This window comes from Nematolebias whitei, chromosome 5 (genome assembly GCF_014905685.2).
Source record: "Nematolebias whitei isolate Nwh7 chromosome 5, NemWhi1, whole genome shotgun sequence".
Classification (NCBI taxonomy): domain Eukaryota; kingdom Metazoa; phylum Chordata; class Actinopteri; order Cyprinodontiformes; family Rivulidae; genus Nematolebias; species Nematolebias whitei.
Window position 1 is genome coordinate 45,063,480 of NC_056502.1, and position 23,918 is coordinate 45,087,397.

General features: G+C 41.2%; 1 protein-coding gene across 1 annotated transcript in view; it reads left to right on the forward strand.

Moving 5' to 3' along the window:
- Window positions 1–23,918, forward strand: part of taf2 (TAF2 RNA polymerase II, TATA box binding protein (TBP)-associated factor) — a gene marked incomplete at its 5' end in the record, with an annotated part of 177,652 nt that overhangs the window by 137,604 nt on the left and 16,130 nt on the right. The window contains 3 exon segments of the mRNA XM_037676473.1: window positions 1,112–1,251; window positions 1,500–1,569; window positions 5,134–5,243. Coding sequence (XP_037532401.1) covers window positions 1,112–1,251; window positions 1,500–1,569; window positions 5,134–5,243 — 320 coding nt within the window.

Consider the following 23,918-nt stretch of genomic DNA (forward strand, 5'->3'; position numbering starts at 1 on the left):
GGGGTCCCGGCGGACGCTCCTCACTTCCCCTGCTCCGAGGGGGTCCCAGCGGACTCCGCTTCTGCTCCTATATTGTTTGTTTGTTTTTGGTGCCCTCCGGCCTTTGGTTTTTTCCCCCGCCACCCACCCAAGTTGGGTTTGGGTATTTTAGAACGTCAGGTGCCGTTTATTAGAGGGGGGATACTGTAACGATCTGCACCTGCCCTGCCCTGTGCAGATAGTTAATGACTCTCAGGTGCCACGTATTGTGTTTAATTAGAGACTCTCCTTTATATACTATGCTCTCCTGCATCTCAGGCAGGGGAGCATTAGATGCTTAAGCTGCATCTTCACGGTCGTCTCCTAGTGCCTTGGTATTTCCTGTTTTTCCTACGAATGTAAGTAGTATCGCTGCCCCGACAGCATTATTTGTTATTGTTGCCTTTTTGTGATTAAACGCCTTTTTTTGTAACCTTGTTGGAATCCTGCTTGCATTTGGGTCTCAACCACCGCCCGATCGTGACAAGGAAAAGCTAAAAATTGCAGAACGATTGCTAAAAGCTAAAAGGGGTTGAATGGTAGCTAATAGTAGCAATAGTAGAAAAGGCAGAAAGTGGCAAAAATGGTAAATAAATGTCAAAAGTGGCAACATGAGAGCTGAAAGCCAAAAGTAGCAAGTTTGTGGCTGAAAGCTAAAAGCAACAAAATGGTAGCTGAAAGCTAAAAGTAACAAAATGGTAGCTGAAAGCTTTAAGTAGGATAAATGGTAGCTGAAAGCTAAAAGTAGCAAAATGGTAGCTGAAAGCTAAAAGTAGCAAAATGGTAGCTGAAATCTAAAATTAGCAAAAATATAGCTAAAAGTTAAAATTGGAAGAATGATAGCTATAAGTAGAAAAACAGTTGCTGGAAGTGGCAAAAGTAGCTGAAAGCAGCAGAATGGTAGCTAAAAGTAGCTAAACAATGAGCTTTAAAAAAAAATCCTAACCACCAAAGTTGAACTTGTTTATTATTTCTTTAGTGGTGATCTTAGTTGTAAATGGATCCATTATAAACTCAACAGGTTTTTTTTTTTATTTATAATAGCTGTCAGCTGTAATTTGAATGACCTCTGTGATCTTTGATCTTTCTTCAGCTGTTTGAAAGCTATTCGTGAGTTTCAGAAGAACGGTCACATCCCCAGTGACCCGTCGCTCTTCAAGTCTTACGCCGAGTACGGACACTTCGTGGACGTTCGGGTTGCTGCACTGGAAGCTCTAGTTGATTACACAAGAGGTAGGGCATTAAACAGTAGGTCACAGGTTTGTTTGTTTGTTTGTTTGCTTTTATTGCCTGGCGCTGAAAGTCAAAGACACACAGTAATGTTTTATCCAGTTTGTGTGTCTGTCTTTTACTCATGTATCTCATGAGCCACTGGAATAATTTATTGGGACAAGGCAAGAACCAATAAGACACAGTGGCATGTTGTCTGTTTTTGTTCTGTTGTTTATTTTGGTGTTTATTTTGTTGTTGTTTGAATGCAGTTGAAAGGAGCACCACAGAACTGCAGTGGCTGTTCAACAAGGTCCAGAATGACCCTGTCCACTATGTCAGGTGAGTTGTGAAGGTTCAGAAAGTTGTTGTAGAGCTCTTCCCTTCTAATTTAGCATTTTAGTTTCCTAAAGGGAGCACAGGTTCATGTAAAGGCAGAGTGGGCAAAATCACAACAAATCTAATTCACTGGTTTACTGTGCTCCATCAGCCTAATTCACTGGTTTACTCTAATTCATTGGTTTACTCTAATTCACTGATTTACTTTGCTCCATCAGCCTCCTCCTGTGTGCCTGTGCAGAGTACTCACGTCACTGTCACTCCAAGGAACAGTCCAGTGTTGTATTTTCTTAAGCTTTAATTTGGCAAAGTGTGAAAAAGTTGACATCACATACAGATATGTGTACAACTGTTTATTATAAAAATCAATCCTCAACTATAACAAACAAATATAAGCACTTTAAGAAGTTCTGCTGCTCCAAATAAAGTGGCAGCACACCCCGTCATTCAACACCTGTAGTCAGACCCATCAAACATCAGAATCAAAATCAGAATAAGCTTTATTAGCATTGTACCGAGATACGAGAGTATGTCCGTACAGTCGTCCGAAAGATACCATACCATACCATACCAATTTATTTATATAGCACTTAAAACAGCAACAAGGCCAACCAAAGTGCTGTACAAAAGAACCAAACATGCACAGCAGACAGGAAAACATAAAATAGAAATACAGGTACAAATAGCAGCAGAAGCTAACTAAAATGGCCAACAGAGTAGAGAACAGACCGGACAAAAACAAATCACACCGTGTTAAAGGCAAGCGAATAGAAGTGGGTCTTCAAGCGAGACTTAAAGACTGAGAGTGTGGGAGCCTGCCGGACACTCAGTGGCAACTCATTCCACAGTCGTGGACCTGCAGGAGTGCACGTTGCTGCTGCTCTTAAGAGCGCGGCCTCTTATCCTTTTCAGAATACTTTTGCGTAGATGAGAAAAGGGGAAGAAAACATGAGGAGAGACGGTATAAAAAAAGATCTCTCACTCCGTGTCCTAGACAGGGCATGGTTTGAGGCATAAAAAAAACCTACCACAGCAAAGCAGCATAAATAGACATGATACATATAGGCCGGTAAAGACATTGAATTTTAAGGGAAGGTCGTATCATATTCCAGAGCCCCCTCCTTCTCAGCCATAATCCAGATAAGAGGTGTTATTTATCATCAGCTCGGATGAGGTTCCGTCACTTGTCCATGGCCTTGGGGAAGGGAGGGGTGAGGAGACAGACAGAACGTCTTTGTTTTTCATAACATGCCAGGAGGAGTTGAGATAGTCAGCCTTTAAGGCCAGGTCCAGAGCCACAGTTTGGGTCAGGCACAACTCGTAAATTGCCGTTTCTGCCTCTTAAAGCCTCGCTAGTACATTTCTCTGATGGTGACACCAAACAGCCGAATTGACACAACCAGCTGATAAATACAAACATTAAACTCAATATTATGACAAACCTTAGGATGGTGCATCTAAAGGAAGATGTATAATGGAATAGTGTTAGATTTGTTTAACCTCACAAGATACTGTGTTCCAAACTCAAACTTTAACAACACTATGATAATTCTGTTTACCTTCTTCTATAGTTTTTCATAAAATTGCAAATAAAAAAGCATATAACTCAATAGCACAACTACAGGTGGTTGAATTTGTTGCAGTTTGAACACTGATGGTGTAGCCTGTTACAGTAATAGGAAGTTTTGTGGCAGCCATCTTGTTTGGTGCTGTGAGTGTCCCTCTGTACCGTTTACATGTGGAAGTCACACATTGGTAACAACTCATTCGTGCTGTATGCTGCCATAGCCCCCAAATGCACAGAAACAAGATGTTTACTTAACCAACATGTGTTATGGTTATTGTGAAAAAAAAAAGTATTCTGAGCCTCCCAATGAGCCCAGTCAAGTGTTACAGAGTGATGTAATCACTCTAATCAGACCAAGACATAACTGCACTTTAATAACATCTACCAGAGGTCTTCTGCCATCTGCTAATAACTGAAGCTTGCATAATGTAGTTGTTTTTCATAATTCTGACAATAAATAACTTCAGTATTTGGACATGGACACATGGCGTATTACTAACAAATGAATTGTAATGACACATTGTTTGAAATACAGATTTCAATAATTACAACACTGATGGTCAATTTTAGTTTGTTGTACTCTGATGTGATGGTTTGTTATCTGGGTGTCCGAGTACTTCTTTAAAATGTCTTCAGTTGATCCAAAATGCTGCTGCCAGAGTCTTAACTGGAGTTAGTGGGAGAGATCATATCTCTCCAGTTTTAGTTTCTCTCCATTGGCTCCCTGTCAAGTCCAGAATAGAATTCAAAATCTTACTTCTAACCTACAAAGCTCTCAACAACCTAGCTCCATCTTATATTCAAGATCTTGTTGTTCCATATTTTCCTAACAGAGCACATCACTGTCAGACTGCAGGTTTACTTGTGGTTCCTAGAGTTTCCAAAAGCAGAATGGGAGGAAGATCTTTCAGTTATCAGGCTCCTCTCTTGTGGAACCAACTTCCAGTTTCTGTCCGTGAGGCTGACACATTGTCCAGTTTAAAGACTGGGCTTAAGACTTTCCTTTTTGATAAATCCTATAGTTAGGGTCGGCTTGTTATGCTTCTAAAGGCTAAGAAGACTGGAGGACAAATTGACCTCATTTCCTTAAATGAATTGTTAAAATTTAATAGTTTTCATTTGATACCATTTCTATCTTAACATGTGATTCTTGAACTGCCATTGTGTATCTGTTCTTACCAAACCCAGCCGATCGAAGCAGATGGCCGCTTGTCCTGAGCCTGGTTCTGCTAAAGGTTTCTTCCTCATGAGGGAGTTTTTTCTTTCCACTCTCGCCTTCATTCTTGCTCAAGATGAGAGTTCTGCGATGGAGTTGAACTCAAATCAGTCTGATCCTCAGATAAATAATGTTAAATTATTATTTTTATATTTGAATGCTTCTGTTCAGTGCCCTGAGACGACTTCTGTTGTGACTTGGTGTTATATAAATAAACTGAATTGAATTGAATTGAATTGAATTACCTCCATAACTAAAGACACACACAGCACCCAACAAGACAGAAGCACCATGTTAGCACCATGTCACACTGCACCGTGTGCTCATTCCAGTGTGTCTCTTTCACTGGGCATTAGAATGAAGCTCCACTTGGAAAAAAGGTGTGTTTTACAGGTCGGAGGGTTCGTCTGTGAGAACCCAGCTGCTATTTGCATTAGACACATTTTATAAGAGTTCTATCAAATAAGGTGACGAATGGTTTACAGTAAAATGATAAAACTTGGTCAACTGCATCTCATAAACTTTAAAAATAAATACTTTATTACAAAAGACCTTCAGAATTATATTTAAAAAGATGTTGTCAGTGTTTTTACTGCATACAGATACTGACATTTTGAAGAGGCCAGTTCTGAAGTGAATCCCTCTGGAACAAGTTGCTGTGGTCACTGTGTTTCATTTACATGTTGCAGAAGTTAGAAATATTATTAACAATAATCACATGTTGTCTTTAATGACTAACAAAGCTGGCAGATGTCCAAGTGTCTTCATGTTCTTGTTTGTGCAGACATCAGATTCTGGGCATGCTCTGTAAGAACCCCCCCTTCACCAAGACGGCAGACTCAGCTCTGTGTAATGAAGCTCTGGTCGACCAGCTCTGGAAGCTCATGAACTCAGGTGAAACACACACTCACACACACACTAACGATGGGGGTCATAACCTCTGTTTTGATGCAGTGCAGACTTCAACCATGCTTTATCAGTTTTGTGTCAATTTGATTATTTGTTGGTAATAACCTGTAATAACTGACGTGCGCAACTGTTTACCATGTGAACACAACTGAGACGTGACCTACAACACTTGTAACAAATATACAAATATTAATCCCCTTTATAGGTTTGATGTTTTGTTTGCTTTCATAAACCAGTCATGGTGGTCACTATGAATTAGCTTCTTTACAAAAAACCCTCTACTTCAAAGTAAAATAAAATTTCTATAGAGTAATACCAATTAAATTAAAATATAAATGAGGGATTGCATAAATACCCCCCCCCCCCCCCCCCCCAACAAAAAAAAAAAGGTGACTGCACCAACATTTAGAGAGAAGATAGTTGAAAAGTACAAGTTTTCCAAGGCCGTAAACATCCCCAGGAGTTCTGTTGAATTCAGTAAAAGAAATGGAAGGAGTAAAGGAAGTAAATCTACCAAGAGCAGGCCGTCCTCACAAACTGGGTGACCACACAAGAAGGAGAACAATGAGAGTCCAGCATGACAGCTGTGCTCCCTCTGAAGGAGATACAGCTTCAGCAGGTCAGAGGGAGACACTGAGCATACAGCACCTGTTGCCAGAGTTCTTCACCAGTCTAAGACTGGCAAAGAGAAAGACTCTGTGGAAGAAGACTCAGATGAAATTTCCACTAGAGTTTCTAAAAAATCTAGATATCTCATTATGTTTCTGCATCACCGCCCTTTCATCCTAATCAAATCTAATTGTGAGGTGCCGCAGACCCCCAACATACACTCACACTCTCACATGTTTATGTAATTATTAGGACATTGCATTGACTTGTATTTATTTCTGTAATCTAACCCTGACCATAAACGTCTATGACCAGCATAACCTAAACCCAGTCACACCTTAGCCCTGAACCCGACCCTAACCTAAAAATGGTTTCACTGTATGAGGTCGTTGTAAGGACTACCAGTCCTGAGAGTGGACATGATTATACCAGAAAAGATTTTAAAAGGGAACACACACACACACACATACATACAACTGTAGAATTTGTAAGAGACTAGATGTAAAAGAAAAGCCTTCTAGAATCCCACATGGAGCCAGGTCTAAAGTCACTCTGTGAGCACTCATGGAGACCAACAACCAGTGGAAACATGGACGCTGTGTTTAAAAGTTTTCATTTAAGGCTCGTGCATTCTTGACAAGAGTTGAGAAAAAAGTTCTCTCTCCCAGGTCTGCAAGAAGACATTGATGGGAATGTTTTCTCTTGGCCTTGATTTGATGATGCCAAACATCATCTGTGTTATGAAGTTATTTCTTGTGTGGTGTCTAAGTAAGGAGTCAGGATGGGAGTACTGGACTTCACTTTCTGTAAAGTATGAAATGTAGCCAGAACAAAGTTTGCTGCCACCTTAACAGGAGAAGAAGGTTTCAATTCTTGGGTGAATAAAAGAAGCTTTACTTTAACTTTGCTTTTTTTACTACAAAATTCTCAATTTTCATTGAAAACAGTGTCATGGTTTGTGATTTGTATTGTTTTAGAATAACTTTATTTAGGTATATTTTTCTTTTCTGTCAGTTTTTATCTGTTCAGCTTGGCAGTTTGAGTTTTTGTTTTATTTTCTATGGCTACAGTTCTCTGTTCCCCCTTTGATGGCTGACACACACAAATCAATTCAGTTTATTTATATAGCGCCAAATCACAACAAAGTTTCCTCAGGGCACTTTACAGGAACATTCACATGCATAAAAGCCAATTAGCAAAGTTCTCTATCTAAGGAATCCAGCAGACAAGTTGAATCTTGGCTTTGTTGCAGTCTCCCATCCTGAGCAAGCACAGTGACAACAGTGGAAAGAAAAAACTCCCTTTTAAAAGGAAGAAACCTCCAGCAGAACCAGGCTCAGGACAAGCGGCCATCTGCTTTGACCGGCTGGTTTGAGAGGACAGGAAGGAGAGACAGACAAACAGAATGTTCATGTTCTCTCTCTCTCTCACACACACACACACACACACACACACACACACACACACATGTTAGAGCGCATGCACAGCCACAAACACACACATGTTAGAGTGCATGCACAGACACACACCTATTTCCTATGTATAATCAGTACACCTGTTGTCACTCTCTAATCATATCAGCAGATTGAAGCTTCATGTTTTCACTCTGACTCTTTCCTTTCACCAGCTTGCATTTATGGATCCTGAAACAGTTTGTGAGCAGGACTGATGAGATTTTCAGATGTGTTTTTAAGAATTATTACACAAATGACAAGTCAAAGTGTCTCTCAGTTCAGATGTTTCACATAAAGATATGGCCGTGAGTCCATCTTCTGGCTCTGGAAAACCTAATCTGTCCTTGTTCTAGTAAATCCTTACTCCTTATCAAGTGGACAAAATATTCTATAAATATCCAAAGACCCAACAGCTTCTAATTTTTTTGTCTTCAGTAGTTTTTGATTTTTGGAGAACCAGTATTTACCCTGGTCCTTTTTAGCACAAAGCCTTTAACTGTGTAAACTTCACACATGGGGATTTTTTACTCTCTAGTTCTAACTTGCATCTTTTTGCTGACATTTTCCAGTTCTTATAATTTAAAGAGTTGTATAAAGTGTAGCACAGTTGTATGGCTAATGCTCTCATTAGGTTTGGTAAGAACATTTCTAAAGTCATTTAAAGGAGCGCTGGTGCAGCTGCTGCTCAGATTTCCAATTGTCCCATTTGTTTTGCCAAATTTCTGTGGCTCTCTATATTTCTTTACATATTTATTTTTTTATTACAGTTTTTACACATTTCTTATACACCACACTTTTTACCAAAGGGTTAACCCACTAATCCTGACTGAGCCACATTTTGATGTATATAGTTCATCTGGTTGTTTCCAAAGCTGGTGAAGATTTAAACCAAAACTTGTGACAAATGGAAGAACAATGGACAAATACAGTGATTGTATGCTTCTGCATTGAGACCTTTAATGATCCTTTGGTTTTGGACTGTTGCCTTCTGGGTTTTCTTTCTCTAGAACAAATTACAACTTGGCTTTTCTTTTCCTTGTCTGACTGTAGCTTTTAACCACTGTTGGACTGGTTCAACCACACTCTGGGCTAATGGCACTTATGGGGGTTCAGCAGAGTATGCTTAGTTTTTTTTATATAAGACAGGCTTTCTCAGCTGACACATCTTAAACATAGTGGAAACAAGAAAATATTGGGTTTACAACTAATTGCTTAGGACCATATTTATTTCAAATAATACATTTTCAGTAATAGGAATAATCTAACGAGATCCTCTGGGCTGACTCAGTTTGTTGCAGCTCTTCAGACTGAAGAAGTCTTTTGGATAAAAGACGAAACATTTCAACAAGAAGAATCCGTCCAGAGGACCTGACTCCACCTTGTTAGAAGAAGCTTTTAAAGTCCATCTGGCTTCATCCCTGCATTTGTTGGAGCACCAGGACCTTTGAACTGATATTTCCCCACAGTTTATAACCCGGCCTAAATGGTCTCTTTCCAGGAGAACAGAACAAAGGACAAAGCCTTTTCATTAAACTAAGAATAAACAGCGGCTTTCATCATGCTTGAGTTTTAGAAAATAATTTAAGCCTCCTTACGATTTCTATTTTGTTGTTGGCATTATGCCTGTAGATAAAGGTATAGTTCATGCAGAAAGTTTTATCGTCTGTAGGTATGTACAGTTTATATGTCAGTCAGTACTCATAGGTTATTAAAAACATTTGCAACCTCAACCTATATTTTGATCTTCCAGCACAACATTTGTAGTTTTGTCACTACAGTTGAAATATTTTTACTTTATGTCTGCAGAGGTTTAAACACCCATCCATCCATCCATCAATCCATCCATTTTCTTCCGCTTATCCGGGGTCGGGTCGCGGGGTAGCAGCCCAAGTAGGGAGGCCCAGACTTCCCTCTCCCCAGCCACTTGGTCCAGCTCCTCTGGGGGAATCCCGAGGCATTCCCAGGCCAGCCGAGAAACATAGTCCCTCCAGCGTGTCCTGGGTCTTCCTCTGGTTCTCCTCCCGGTGGGACGTGTCCAGAACACCTCACCAGAGAGGCGTCCAGGAGGCATCCTAAACAGATGCCCGAGCCACCTCAACTGGCTCCTCTCAACGTGGAGAAGCAGCGGCTCTACTCTGAGTCCCTCCCGGATGATCGAGCTTCTCACCGTATCTCTAAGGGAGAGCCCAGACACACTGCGGAGAAAACTCATTTCGGCCGCTTGTATCCAAGATCTTGTTCTTTCGGTCACAACTCAAAGCTCATGACCATAGATGAAGGTAGGAACGTAGATCGATCAGTAAATTGAGAGCGTTGCCTTTTGACTCAGCTCTCTCTTCACATCGACAGACCTGTACAGTGCCCGCTTCAATGCAGACGCTGCACCTATCCGCCTACCGATCTCGCGTTCCATTTTTCCCTCATTCGTGAACAAGACCCCAAGATACTTGAACTCCTCCATTTGGGGCAGGACCTCCTCCTTGACCCGGAGAGTGCACTCTACCCTTTTCCGGCTCAAGACCATGGCCTCGGATTTGGAGGAACTGATCTTCATCCCGGCCACGTCGCACTCGGCTGCGAACTGCTCCAGCGAAAGCTGTAGATCACTATCTGATGAAGTCAGTAGGACCACATCATCTGCAAAAAGCAGAGACGCCACCAAAACTGATCCTTTCAACACCTTGGCTGCACCTAGAAATTCTGTTCATAAAAGTTATGAACAGAATCGGTGACAAAGGGCAAACTTGGTGGAGTCCAACTCTCACCGGGAACAAGCCCGACTTACTGCCGGCAATGCGGACCAGGCTCTGACACCAGTCATACAGGGACCTAACAGCCCGTATCAAAGGGCCCGGTACCCCATACTCCCTGAGTACTCCCCACAGGGTTCCCCGAGGGACGCGGTCGAACGCCTTCTCCAAGTCCACAAAGCACATGTAGACCGGTTGGGCAAACTCCCACTCACCCTCCAGGACCCTGCTGAGAGTGTAGAGCTGGTCCAATGTTCCACGACCAGGACGACAACCGCACTGCTCCTCCTGAATCCGAGGTTCGACTATCCGACGGACCCTCCTCTCCAGAACCCCAGAATAGACCTTACTAGGGATGCTTAAGAGCGTGATCCCCCTGTAGTTGGAACACACTCTAAGGTCCCCCTTTATAGCTTATAACGGGTGGCAATGAACGCGCGCCTCAAGACGGATGGGCGAACCGTTTTCATCCGGGATTCACGCTGCAGTTCAGCTCAAACCCCGGTGTAGAGGAACTCTGTGACGTTTTTTTCTGTCGTTTATGAACAGATCTCGTCCCCTCTAGTAGAAGATCAGGAAATTATTTTTTGAAATGTAATTTCTAGAATCTCAGATGGAGAGGAAACACAAGGTCTCTCATCACTTCCTGGTCCCAATGAACCGGAAAGATGAGATTTATTCTAGATTGTCAATTTTCTGAGCTGTGAGAAACAACATTCCATTATGCGCTCGAGTCGCTTTAATTCTGCGTTATCTGGACACCTGCCGTTGAGCAGCTTGTACAGACAGGGGGCAGCAGTGCAACTCACGTGAATCGGTTGAGTGATATCAGCTGTTTTCCGTCAGCAGATCTACGTCACACACATTTAATAAGCTGTGGAGCAGCTGTAGCTCCCCACACAGCAGCCTTTTAAATGTTTTGGAGTGTCGCACGGGGTCTTTGAATGTGACTCAACACTGACCTTGAGCTGCAGAATCATCAGAGTTTGTGATTCTCAGACAGCAAGTGACTGTTGCACACATACTAGCAGGAAATGTACTTGAACTTTTACACGGAGTTTAAATTGAGACTTGTTAGCGTTAAATGTGTGTCTCTCACCTTAAGTCCGTGTTGGGCAAGTTGTTGAACAAAACCACACAAGGCACGCAGTTAATTAACAAACAGCCAGGAGCAGAGAAGATTTTGTCGGCGGCATGGGGCGCGGAGTGTATCAGCAGCAGCTTTTGGATTTCCTTTTGAACTTGGAGGCCCAGGAGCAGCTACAACCAAGCCCAGGAGCAGCTACAGCCGGGCCCAGGAGCAGCTACAACCAGGCCAGAGCTGGGGAGATTCTGGCGAACTTTGCTGGACGTGTCCTATGGATCTTGCTCTTTGGACTGCGAGTGGCGAGGTGTCCGTCTGTGTTGGTGTCGGTAGTGGATGTGGGGAGCGGCTGTTGGATCTGGCTGCCGGGTGTCTGCCTACATCTGTGGATGTGTGAGTAGCTGTTTTGCTATATCTATGAGGATCCAAGGAGCAGACTAAGCAGCTATCATCTCGTGGTCTGTGTAAGTGGAGTCACTGCCATCTCGCAAACTTTTTTTGTCAAAAAATGTCAAATAAATCAAAACAAAAAAAGGAGCAGACTGAACAGAACTTGGATAATATGGATGAAATAAGAAAATCTTTGAATTTTATGAGCGCTGAACTTGCTAAACTGACTTCCCAACAGAATCTTTTGATGGGCTTGTTTGAAGAAACCAAGCAATTGAAACTACAAATAGTAAATAAAGATTAAAAAAATAATGGAATTAGAGCAAAGAATAGATGATCTGGAACAGAACACAAGACTAGATAATCTAGTCATAACTGGACTTGAGATTAAGCCTCAGTCATACGCAAGAGTGGCTGCAGGTGAAAAAATGACTGAAGATGGATCTCAGCGAGAACTTCGGACCTTGGAGGAACAAGTGGTCTCCTATTTTCAAGATAAAGACATTGATCTTGATCATGATGACATTTCGACCTGTCACACATTGCCTAGTAACAAGGATAAAAACAAACCTATAATAGTGGTAAGATTTACTAACAGAAAGTCAAGGAATAATCTATTGATGCAGGCAAAAAAACTAAAGGGAACAAATGTCTATATTAATGAACACTTAACAAAGAAAAATGGCACTATTGCTCGTGAGGCAAGGGTGTTAAAAAAAAGGAACAAAATATTTTCTACTTGGTCAAGAAATGGAAAAATTTGGATTAAAGAACGAGACGGATCTCAAGCCAAGTGGATAAAAGATTTAAAGGATTTGGAAAGATTAAAATAATCCTAAATGATTATTATGAAATTTATTATGAAACATCTCGTACATACAGTATACTACATAAATTAAATACCATGGCAAAAAACTTCATTGATAAATGATAATGAATAATGAATCAGAATTCAAAATATACAATGTAGATGATGTCATTAATAGAAATATTTTTCCAATAATTCAGAATAGCCAATATTATAATGTAGAACAATTCAACCAAATTAGTAAAGCTAATGAAGCACTCTCTATAATTCATTTTAACTCAAGAAGTCTTAATGCAAACATTTCTGAGATATCAGAATTCTTAAAAAGATTTAATACACCTTTTACAATAGTAGCAATATCTGAAACTTGGTTAAATGATGAAAACATACAAAACGTTTACATAGAAGGTTATGAACTTTATTATATGAATAGAAAAAACAAGAGGGGTGGAGGAGTGGCTTTATTTGTCAACTGTGAAATAAAGTGTAGATTGTACAGGGACATGTCATTAGTAGTCGACAATATAATGGAAATGTTAACAATAGAAATAATAAACAAAAATGGTAAAAACTTTATCATAAGTTGTGTATATCGAGCACCAGGTTCAAGAATTGAGTTATTCACTGATAAATTAATTGAGTTACTAGTAAAGAGTAGTAATAAAAATGTTTTTATATGTGGTGACTTTAATATTGATCTTGGTAACAAAACAAATTCAAATAGCCACGAAACTTTCATTGATTCAATGAGTGGTATATGTTTTTTTCCGTTAATAACAAATCCTACTAGAATCACATCCCATAGTGCTACAATAATTGATAATTTCTTTACAAATGTCATATATGGGGATGTGAAAAGTGGTATCTTTATGTCCGATATAAGTGATCATTTACCAATTTTTATAACTTATAACAATGATGATATTTGTGCGAAAACTATTAAAAAAAACAAAAGATCAATAAATACATCCAAAAGAGCTTTAGATAAATTTAAAAATGACCTAAAGCAACAAAATTGGGAAGATGTCTATGTAGACGACGTAAATATATCTTATGAAAAATTCGTGAATATACTAGAAGTTCTGTACAAAAAAAATTGTGTGCAAATAAATAATAAACAAATAAAAAATAAGGTCGATCCACCATGGATGACAAACGGACTGAGAAATGCATGTAAAAAAAAGAATAATCTCTATTCATGTTTCCTTAAATCTAGAACGCATGATACAGAAACCAAATATAAAAAGTACAAAAACAAATTAGTAGGGATTATACGAAAACAAAAGAGGGAATATTACAGCAAATTATTAAACAAAAGTAGTGGAAATATGAGGGCAACATGGCAAGTATTAAATTCTGTTCTTAATAAAAATAAGGTTGGAAATGGTATTTCAAAATATTTTGTTGAAAATAACGTGGAAATCCACGATGAAAATGAAATTGTAAATGGATTCAACAATTATTTTGTGAATGTCGGGTCAAACCTCGCTGCAACAATACCAAATGTTGATGCAAATGTGAGTTATTTAATAAATAGTCGTGTAAATAGTATGCTTCTAAAGGGAACTGACAAAGAAGAAATAATGATGGTAGTAAATAAATTTGCTGATAAAAAATCAAGGGATTGTGAAGACATGGATATGACGGTTGTGAAGGAAATAATGAGTTGTGTAATTGAACCATTTACATATATTTGTAACTTGTCATTTTCAACAGAAACATTTCCTAACAGAATGAAAATAGCCAAGATAGTCCCTCTTTTTAAGAATGGCAGCAAATGTCAATTTAACAACTACAGACCCATTTCTTTGCTGCCTCAATTTTCGAAAATCTTGGAAAAATTATTTGTAATCAGATTTGACCTCTTTTTAGAAAAACATAATATATTGAGTAATAGTCAATATGGGTTCAGATCAAATAACTCGACTTCAATGGCTCTGATGGAGTTGATAGAACACATTACTACAGCTGTGGATCAACAAAAATATTGTGTGAGTGTTTTTGTTGATTTAAAAAAGGCATTTGATACAATTGACCACACCTTACTTCTTGATAAATTGGATAAATATGGTATAAGAGGACCAGCTTTTCATTGGATCTGCAGTTATTTGCAGGACAGAAAACAATTTGTACAGATAGATGATATAAGATCATGCCTCTGTGATGTTTCATGTGGAGTACCTCAAGGCTCTGTACTTGGTCCTAAGCTGTTTATTTTATATATTAATGACTTAATTGATGTATCCAGTATCCTAAAATGTGTTATTTTCGCAGATGACACCACTTTCTTTTATTCCGGTACTGATTTGGAACAAATGTTAGAGTTAATTAAGAGGGAGTTTGTCAAAATACAAACTTGGTTTAATTTAAACAAGCTATCATTGAATATTAATAAAACAAATTATATGATTTTTGGTAATAGAGTGACAACTACTGATGTTCCTTTCAAAATCGATGATATTGAAATATGTAGAGTGAGTGAAACAAAGTTTTTGGGTGTGGTTATTGATGACAGATTGTCTTGGAAACAGCACATAAATCTTGTAAAAAGTAAATTATCCAAATCCACAGCTGTACTATATAGAGTTAAGGATTTATTGAATGAGAAAGCTTTGTATTTGCTGTACAATACAATTATAATACCACATTTAATATACTGTGTTGATGTTTGGGGCATAGCATGCAAAACGACTACTAGGTCTATTTTAATCTTGCAGAAAAGAGCCTTAAGAATTATAACGAAAACTCATTACTATCATCCTACTAGTGTATTATTTTGTAAAATGAAGTTGCTGGGGTTTTATGATTTGGTGGAATATAATATTATTTTGTTAATGTATAAAGCACATCATTATTCACTGCCCTCAAATATTCAAGTGCTTTTTGTAAAAAGAAAAAGTTGTTATAATCTAAAGGGCACTGATATTTTTGTTAAACCTAAATATAGAACTAGTTTAAAGGGTCGGTCAACGTTGATACATGGAATAGGACTATGGAATAGTTTGGAAACTGATGTTAAAACAGCTCAGTCAATGTCTGTATTCAAGAAAAAAATTAAGAGTATAATGTTGCAAAGATATATGTAATTTGGTTAATATAAAATGTTTTTAAAATCATTATATTACTATAAGTTGATTATTTGTTTCATGGTTGACTAATGCATGAATTGCATTGATTGTTTAGTTGTTGAAAAATTATTTTCATGAATGACTATTGCTTTAATTGATTGTTTGTATTGATTTTTTTGTCTAAGAAGGGGCAGTTATTATAAGATTTTTTCTTCTTCTGCTTCCTTTCATTTTAAATTTTCTTTTCTGTTTTTTTTTATCCATATGGATTGTAAATTGTTTTTTTCCTGTGTTTTAATTTGAAATGAATAAAATAAATGAAATGAAATGAAAAATGAAAATGTATGCATTTTTTTCAATCCATGTGCCACATTGTGAGACAGATGCTGTGTGGGACACATCCAATCTGTTCTCTATTGGAGTGGGTACATCTCATGTATTCCACCCAGAACTAGGACTCAGACACGGTAGAATCCTGCCAGCGTCTGCGGACGTGTAGCAACACGAGAGAACGCTCAATGTCAATTGTAATTAGCGTGGAGCCATAGGACGATCCACCGCTGGGTGGACGTGCCTGCTCATAGCCTGTGGTCGTAATGCCTTTCACCTTCTTCTCTCCCTCTGGTATCACGGTTTTCTGAACCGAACTCAGGAGGAGGGACTGACGGCTCCTCTGCCCCAAGTGCGTGAACGCATCATGGTTCCCAGGCCTACGACATCTTTTATCAGGGCGCTCGTGGAACCTGCCGTGGAGGGGGGACGCTTCCCTCCAGGCGGGAGGAACGATCAGGAATTAATCGGATTAGGCCAGCACCTGTGGTTTGGCCGCTGTGCAGATCTTTGAGAGGATGGATCTCTCGCAAGATGTAGTGCGTATGATTCAGGAGTCACGTGCTGCATCCACCACAGCGCTGTTCACATCAAGTTGTCAGTTTTCCAACGCTGCTGTACAGAAAGGCGTAGAGGCCACTTCATGTCCACTGGACGACATGCTGTCTTTCTGCAGCAGCCGAAAGACAGAAATCTGGTGTCCAGCACGACTATTGTATGCTGCAACCGTGTTTTTCTTTTGTCTCAAAGTTGTCGTAGACAGAACAACCTTTAATCATCCTCTGACGGAGCATTTTGTCTCAGATTGATATAGCGGTTGTGGGCCTGTTGTGACACGGGAAATGTTCAGTGTCAATTATGCGCTTCTCTGAGCCCATGAGACGAACCACCGCTGGGGGGTGGATACGTTTGTCCACAGTCCATGGCCCAAAATGCTTCTGTACGCGTTTTTTTCTCCACCTCCTCTGATCTTACGGTCTTTGAACCGAGCTCAGGAGGAGGGATTGACAGCTCTCCTGGTGGCCCCGAGCGCGTGGGTGCACCATGGTTTCCAGTCCTGAAACGCCTGCTGTCGGGGTGCCCGTGGGAACTGCCGTAGAGGGAGGACGCTCCCCTACCAGGCAGGAGGAGCGACCAGGAGTTACCCAGAAATAGGCCAGCACCTGTGGTCTGGCCGTTGAACGAATCCACTTACAGAGGATGGGTTGCCCACAGGATGTAATGCGCACAATTCAGGTTTCTCGTGGTGCATCTACTGGATGGATCGTGGTGCTGTCCGCTTTGATGTGTACATCAAAGCGGACAGCTTTTCAGTGCTGATGTACAGAGAAGGATGTAGAGGCCTCCTCATGTTCTTTAGGTGGCATGCTGTTCTTTCTGCAGCAGCTGATGGACAGAAATTTGCATCCAGCACGTTTTAAACGTACGCTGCAGCCATCTCTTCATGACTTGAAGGTTTCTGAGACAGAACAGGTTTTATCATCCTCTGTTGAAACGTTTTCTAAAAGGTGTACAGAGACGCAGGTCTGTCCCACACCCACTTGTTTCCAGTGGGATTTAATACTGGTCCTGTAGGTCATGATCAAAGCTTCATTTGAGCCTTTGGATCAGGTTCCACTTAAATTCTTGTCTCTTTAAACAGCCCTGCTGCTGGCTTAACACCCGCTAAGAGAGTGAGTGTTTTTATCTGCCCTCTCTGTTGCTCCGTCATGTCTCAGAAATTAGGCTGACGGCAGATCAGCTGATTTTAGATCAACCCAGCTTTTATGCCTAATACATCACAAGCTCTTTTAATCGAGAGCGATATCGTTGGAGGGGTCGTCCCCCCCCCCCCTTTTTCACACAGATCAGATGAAGTAACGTCTTTTTATCTTCTCTGTCCTGTGCGGGCGTTGACGTGTTACATAGCGTGCACAGCTGCAATGCGTCAACATTTGTTTGTGCATTATAGAGATGCATCTGCAGGCCGCCCGTTATCCACCCAGCGCTTGTCACACTGGCTGTGTGAGGCCATTTCTGAAGCCTACAGAGCATCAGAATTAGAGTCTTCTGTCAACCTCTGAGCACACTCTATCAGGGGTATCGTTTTCTCGACTGCTTTACATAATGGTGTGTCAATGCAGGATATTTTGCACTGTGGCCGCGTGGTCAACACCCTGCTCATTACTCGCCTTTATTTAGGTGATGTGACGGCCTGTTCCATGACACATTCTGCCCTTAGTGTTTACAGAATGAACATTGTTATTTCATGGAACTCCATTTTATTCACATCTGTCTGCATGCATTACAGTGTGAGATGTTATCAATAACAAGTTGTGACTGTTATTTGATTCTATCGTCATTAATCAGTTCACGACTATTGTTACCAATCAGTTCATCTGATTAATAATCAACTCTCTTGTTATTATTAATCTGTTCATACGGTTCAGCCGTAAACCGGTTGGTTCATGGCTTTTTTCAGCGTTTTTCCCTCCCCGTTGATGTTTCCGGGGCGTTCATGCATTCAGAATGCATAGTTACACAACATGCGTCTTTGCATGGCACATAATTACGCAATGCGTAATTATGCACATGGGAGCTGAGTGATTAGACTTTTTTGGGCAAGCTTCTGCTTCATACGGTGTTCGAATGGACCCAGTGAGGCGAGGACCACATCGGCTTCGCCCTTTACCCACTAAAGCGAAGGCCTTAAAGGGCGAAGCTTATACGAAATAGAACATTGGTTACGTACTGTAACCCCAGATTCTATGAGTATAAGCGTAGCCCTTTAAGCGTCGGGCCTCACTGGCTCCTAAGTGGCTGAAGAAAAAGCTATTTTGGGAGCCGATTTCCTGCTCTTAACGTAATTTATACGGACCGGGTGGGGCCCAAACAGCAGGTGGGCGTGGACTAATTTTTTTCAGTGCTTATGCTGCGCATAACGGTATAAACCCACTAAAGCGAAGGCCTTAAAGGGCTACGCTTATACTCATAGAATCTGGGATTACAGTACGTAACCAACGTTTTGATTCCTACGATACCGATAAAACAGCCTTTGCTCCAAATTTCGGATTTGCACAAAATTGCAAAATATGTCAGTCGATTTGAGCCAGGGCCGTTGGGTTCAACTGACACTAAGGCCTATTTGGACAACCTTGACTTCCAATTAAGATGCTATCCCAACGCTACAGTTGAGGATAGAGTAGGTTTGATCAGGCTCACTTCATCCAGGACGGTGTTTTCCTTCATAGAGCGTCAACCTGATGCCACAAGAAAGGATTACCGCCTGTTATGTGCTGCTCTTATGAAAGAGTATTCACCTTGCACGGGACCTGGTGGTTATCCAGCCACCGACAAGGTCATACAAGGTAAGAATGAGCACCCCAGGGCATATTATTCCAGGATTTTGCAGGCTTTTTTTGGTTACAGGAACGAGGCCAACATGGAGGAAGACGAACCGTTTAAGTACGTGTTCAGCAAAAATCTCCACCCTGACATAAGGATGTCAGTGCAAATGATGGCTAATTTCAAAGAGAAATCCATCAGTGAGATAAAAAGTTGTGCTGTGAATGTCTTTGAAGCACGTTCATAGGCCAAAACACCCATTGAGGTGTACCCAGGTGAGTGGATTCTTGCCCAGTCATTAGAATTGGAAGGGACGAGAGCTTTGACTCCCCCTCCCAAGAAAGACGAGAGGAAACGAGGTTTCCCAGCAGCCAAACTACAACAGGTGAGTGCCCCCTGGTCCAGACGAGATCCTAAACGGTTTCCCAAGGAATCGGAGGATGAACGTTCGTACCAGAAGGGGGGTGAACGCCCTAAGGGTAAAAAGTATGGCACCAAAAGTGACCCATACAACCAGGGATCCCACTGGGAACCCCAAAAGGAGGGTACTGTTTCCCCACCACGTCGAGCTGAACAGCCTGAGACGAAAAAGAAACAGCAGCAGGTCCAGAAAAAGAACCGCAATCCTCTGAGCTCGGAGGAGACACACAGGGTGCATCAGTTGTTGGACTTGTTGGAAGGTGTTGCCACGGACAAACAACCTAACGCTTTGTTTGGCGATATCATTGCAGATAAGTCAGAGCACACAGACAACACCGTTACTGCTGTCACAGACAGTCACCATGACGCTGTTGTTGTAAACTCTGACACACCCTCACCTGAGATGGGGGGGGTACAATCACATGTCACCGACGGTAACCCGTCACAAACTGAAACCTCAGCAGCAGCAATAGCTGTGTTAACGGTTCAGGGTGACACAAACAACAAAGTTGCCGCTGTCTCAGACAGCCACCAGAACCTTGTTGTTAAAAACAATGAGAGCCCCTCAACACACAGTGTGGGGGTGATCTCATACATCAATGACGGAAGCCCGTCAAAATCCGAACTCTCAGGAGCAGCAGCAACTGCACCAATGGTTAGGAAAAACCAGGATTACACAGGTAAAGGTAAACGTGTGAAGAAACGTCGGCCAAAACCTACAAGATTTCTGTGTAACCTGATCAGAAAGGGGGTCGCTAATAAAGCTTACCTGTCGATCACACTTGAAGGGGTTGTCACATGTGAAGCCCTACTGGATGGTGGAGCCGACATAACTGTTATGTCAGCTAAAATGTTCGAGGAGCTCAGGACTGCCGCTAACGGTGTTCACAGGGAAATACCTCTCATAGAATGTGCTATGGGACTGCAGGGCCTCGCAGAGGCGAGGACAACCCTGACAGCTAGAGCTATGGTTCACATGCAGGTTGGCGAGATGACACTATACCACCCAGTATATGTGTCTATGGTTGACTCATTCCCATTTTTGGTCGGCCAGGATTTTATAAATCGCTTTGACGCGATTATAGATTATGGTACACAGACAATGTGGGCTAGAGTGAGCAAACCCCTGCCAATACTCATGCCTCCTGAGACAGTCACAGACTGCCCAACAGCAGGCACTGCAGAAGGCACCAAGGACCTCTTGACAGAGAACACAGTCCCGGTAAGTTATCCTTCAAAAGCATGTGGAACCAAAAACACCTAACCGGTGAACCCGACTCTGACTGAAGTACAAAGCCTCCTCTGCGAGCTGAAACAGGTCAGGGCCCACCGAATACTACATACAGAGAGATCCAAGGATCCCACACCAAAGATGCTGTACTGTCGTCGGGGACAGATAAACCAGCTATTAAGGACGGAGCCATGGACGGCCCTCAGAGGTCCTTTGACCCCTCCTGGCTGCTCGCAACTCTGCCAGTACAACCTACAGCCGAGGTAATGGCAGTCACACGTGCACAGGCTACAGCCAAGCCGGCTGACAACACGGTCTCTGCACAACCCGTGCTGACTGACCCAGACATCATCCAACTTCAGAAGTTGGATCCTGCAATACACTCGATGATGCTGTCTTTGACTGACCCAGAGAAAAACACTCCGCCCGAAGCCAACCTGGATTCCGATCCAGACCTTAAAATCCTCTTTCAGCTGCGCAATCAGCTAAAACTACTCAAGTGCGACCTAACTTTAGCTCACGGAGCGATGTCCTCACCCGTGTTCGTGGTCCCCCATGACCGAAGGGGGGTGACGTTAGTTAGGGTAATGCTACCAGACGCGATAACGTGATCAAATCTGACATTCAGAGTGAGTGACGCACCGAAACGTTGTTTCCTAGTTGCTTAATCACTACTTTGTCAATGTTGAAACGTTGTTTTACTGGTTGCTTAGTCACTGTTTTTGTCGATGTTGAGACATCGTTTAATTGGTTTTTGGTATTGTTTCTGAACACCCCAAGCAAGAATGAATTTTGTGTGTATTTAAGTTAGAGACTAAGAGGACTTTAACTATGCCAACATGCAGTTCATTTGTTAAAATGCAATCTTTGCGGAGTGGATGTAGATTAATGCTACCTTAAGTACCATAATCTACATTGGTCTCACGACGCTCAAGCCGAACCTACTCGAACAATCCTATTCGGGGGGAGGGGGGGGGTAGCTAATCCTTCAGTTGAGTCTCGCCATAGACTCCAAAACATTTAGGGGAAAACCAAAAAAGCCAAACCTCAAGTCGTTCGTCTAAAATGTAGTATGCATATGCTGAGATATATTCATACATTTAACGGGTTCTTCATTTTTCTGACTGTGTAAATGTTGTGCATTGAATTTAACAGAAATGTAACGAGAGACGTTATTTATCTTTGACCCATCAAAATGAATGCGGTCATTTATTTACAGAATCAAAGTTTAACATCAAACATTTACATTAATTTGGCAAAATATGAAAATAACAACAGCATAGTTTTACAGGAAGTGAGAACAATACGGCGATTGTTTTCACTTTTCAGCTAAAACGGCAGACATCAATTCACACGGCGGTGATTGAGAAACTTTGCTTCAGACATTTCTAAAAATATCTGTAATGATTTTAGGAGAAAGGAGAGTTTAAAGATGGAAAATAGAGATTTATCTTACAGAGAGATGTGTGAGGGAATTTGTTTGTTTAACCAGAACGTGCACGCTCCTTCGGAACTCAGCTTGGCCAACGGTACGCTTGGTCGAAATAGAACTTTTACCTGGTTGATGATAGTTTCAGCGTCGGTGTAGAGCTCTTCTTTTGACTCTTTCAGCGTCTCCGTTGAGAACAGCCAAATACCTAGAGAGTCGTGCGAGGTCATCCAAACAGAAGTTATAATTCCCAAAATCGTCTCTGCATTCTGGATTCCAAGACTCTGAACTCCTTCAGAGCTCTACTCTTAAGCTCTTTTCATCTCGTCTCGTCTCATCTCGACACACAACCGAGAGAACCGGGAAGTTGCCACATTTAAATGGGTTCGACTTCCGGGTCATTTGAGAGCTTTTTGATTGGTGGATAGACCAGAACAGAGGTGTGGTTTGTGATGTAAGGTGTTATGGAAAGTCAAGGATAGAGAATAAGATTGTTTAAAACAGACAGAAAGATTGTTGGAGAAATTCAGACTCCGTGGAGTCAATTCACCTAGTATCTGCTGTAAAAGTTAAACATGACATTTCTTTTCAGTAAACTTTTTAGTTGACCGAAACTCGAACTCTAACACACTTACAAATTTGCTCATTGAAGACAGAAAAATCAAGAAATGCATATTACCCTGATTTCTTCTTTGAATGAGGAATAAAAATCATTACTTACTGTTTATGTAAATAAAAATGAGTAGTTCTCTTCAACCTGTAAACATTGTTTGAACTAACACAATTTGATTATCAAACATTTGTAAAATAGTAATGATCATAGAGGATTGTCTTTTCCACTTGATTAATTCAAGAAAGAAAGTCTCAGGATGGGTCAAACTGTATTTCTGGATTCAGATCAATGAAATGACAGTTTCTGTCCATCTGGTCAGTTTGGACATCAGGTCAAGTTCACTACAGTCCCCCCTTTGGAAATCATCACCTGTCCATGGGGATGAATTCCAAACTTGAACTTACGCCTTCGAATGTCCTTGAGCTTGATGTAATCCAGCAAGGAAGACCAAAGTCAAAAGTAATCCAGCAAGGAAAACAAAGTCAAGGTAATTCCACAATGTTCATGGTAATTCCATTGTGTTGATGATAATTCCATAATGTTGTTGGTAATTCCATTGTAGCAATGCTTTAACCCCTTGGAAACAGAGTCTGTAATCCACTGGAAAAAGTCATATAATCCACAACGGTAAATCCACAACGATTGGAAGTGTTGATTAATCAGCATACAGCGGGGTACCCTTGGATTGAACTGAAGATGCGGCCACTGGATGAAGAGTGGAGACCAACGTCAGGATTGCAGGTCGCCTCCAGCGAAGGTTGTCTCCAGCGACGTCCAGCCTGTGCCGTTCTGGTTCAATGTGTCATGCAATTATGTGGTTTAAGGTGGGCTTATGAAGGGGATTTTACATAAGGCCTTAAACTATATGCACCTGGTGTGTAAGCTATTATGGTTAGGAACAGCTACAACTACCATTTAAGTGGTGGAACATGCTGAAAAGGGTAACTACAGGGGTTTATGCCTATAGAAAAGGGTTCCAAACTATTTTTCCATTTCTAACTTGGTTTAAGTTAGCTTTACATGGTAAAATATAGTTTGGTTCAAATGTCTGTTGTCTTTTAGACGAACGACTTGAGATTGGGTGTTTGGTTTCCCCATAAATGTTTTGGAAGTCTATGGCGAGACTCATCAAAAAGAATTAGCTATCCCC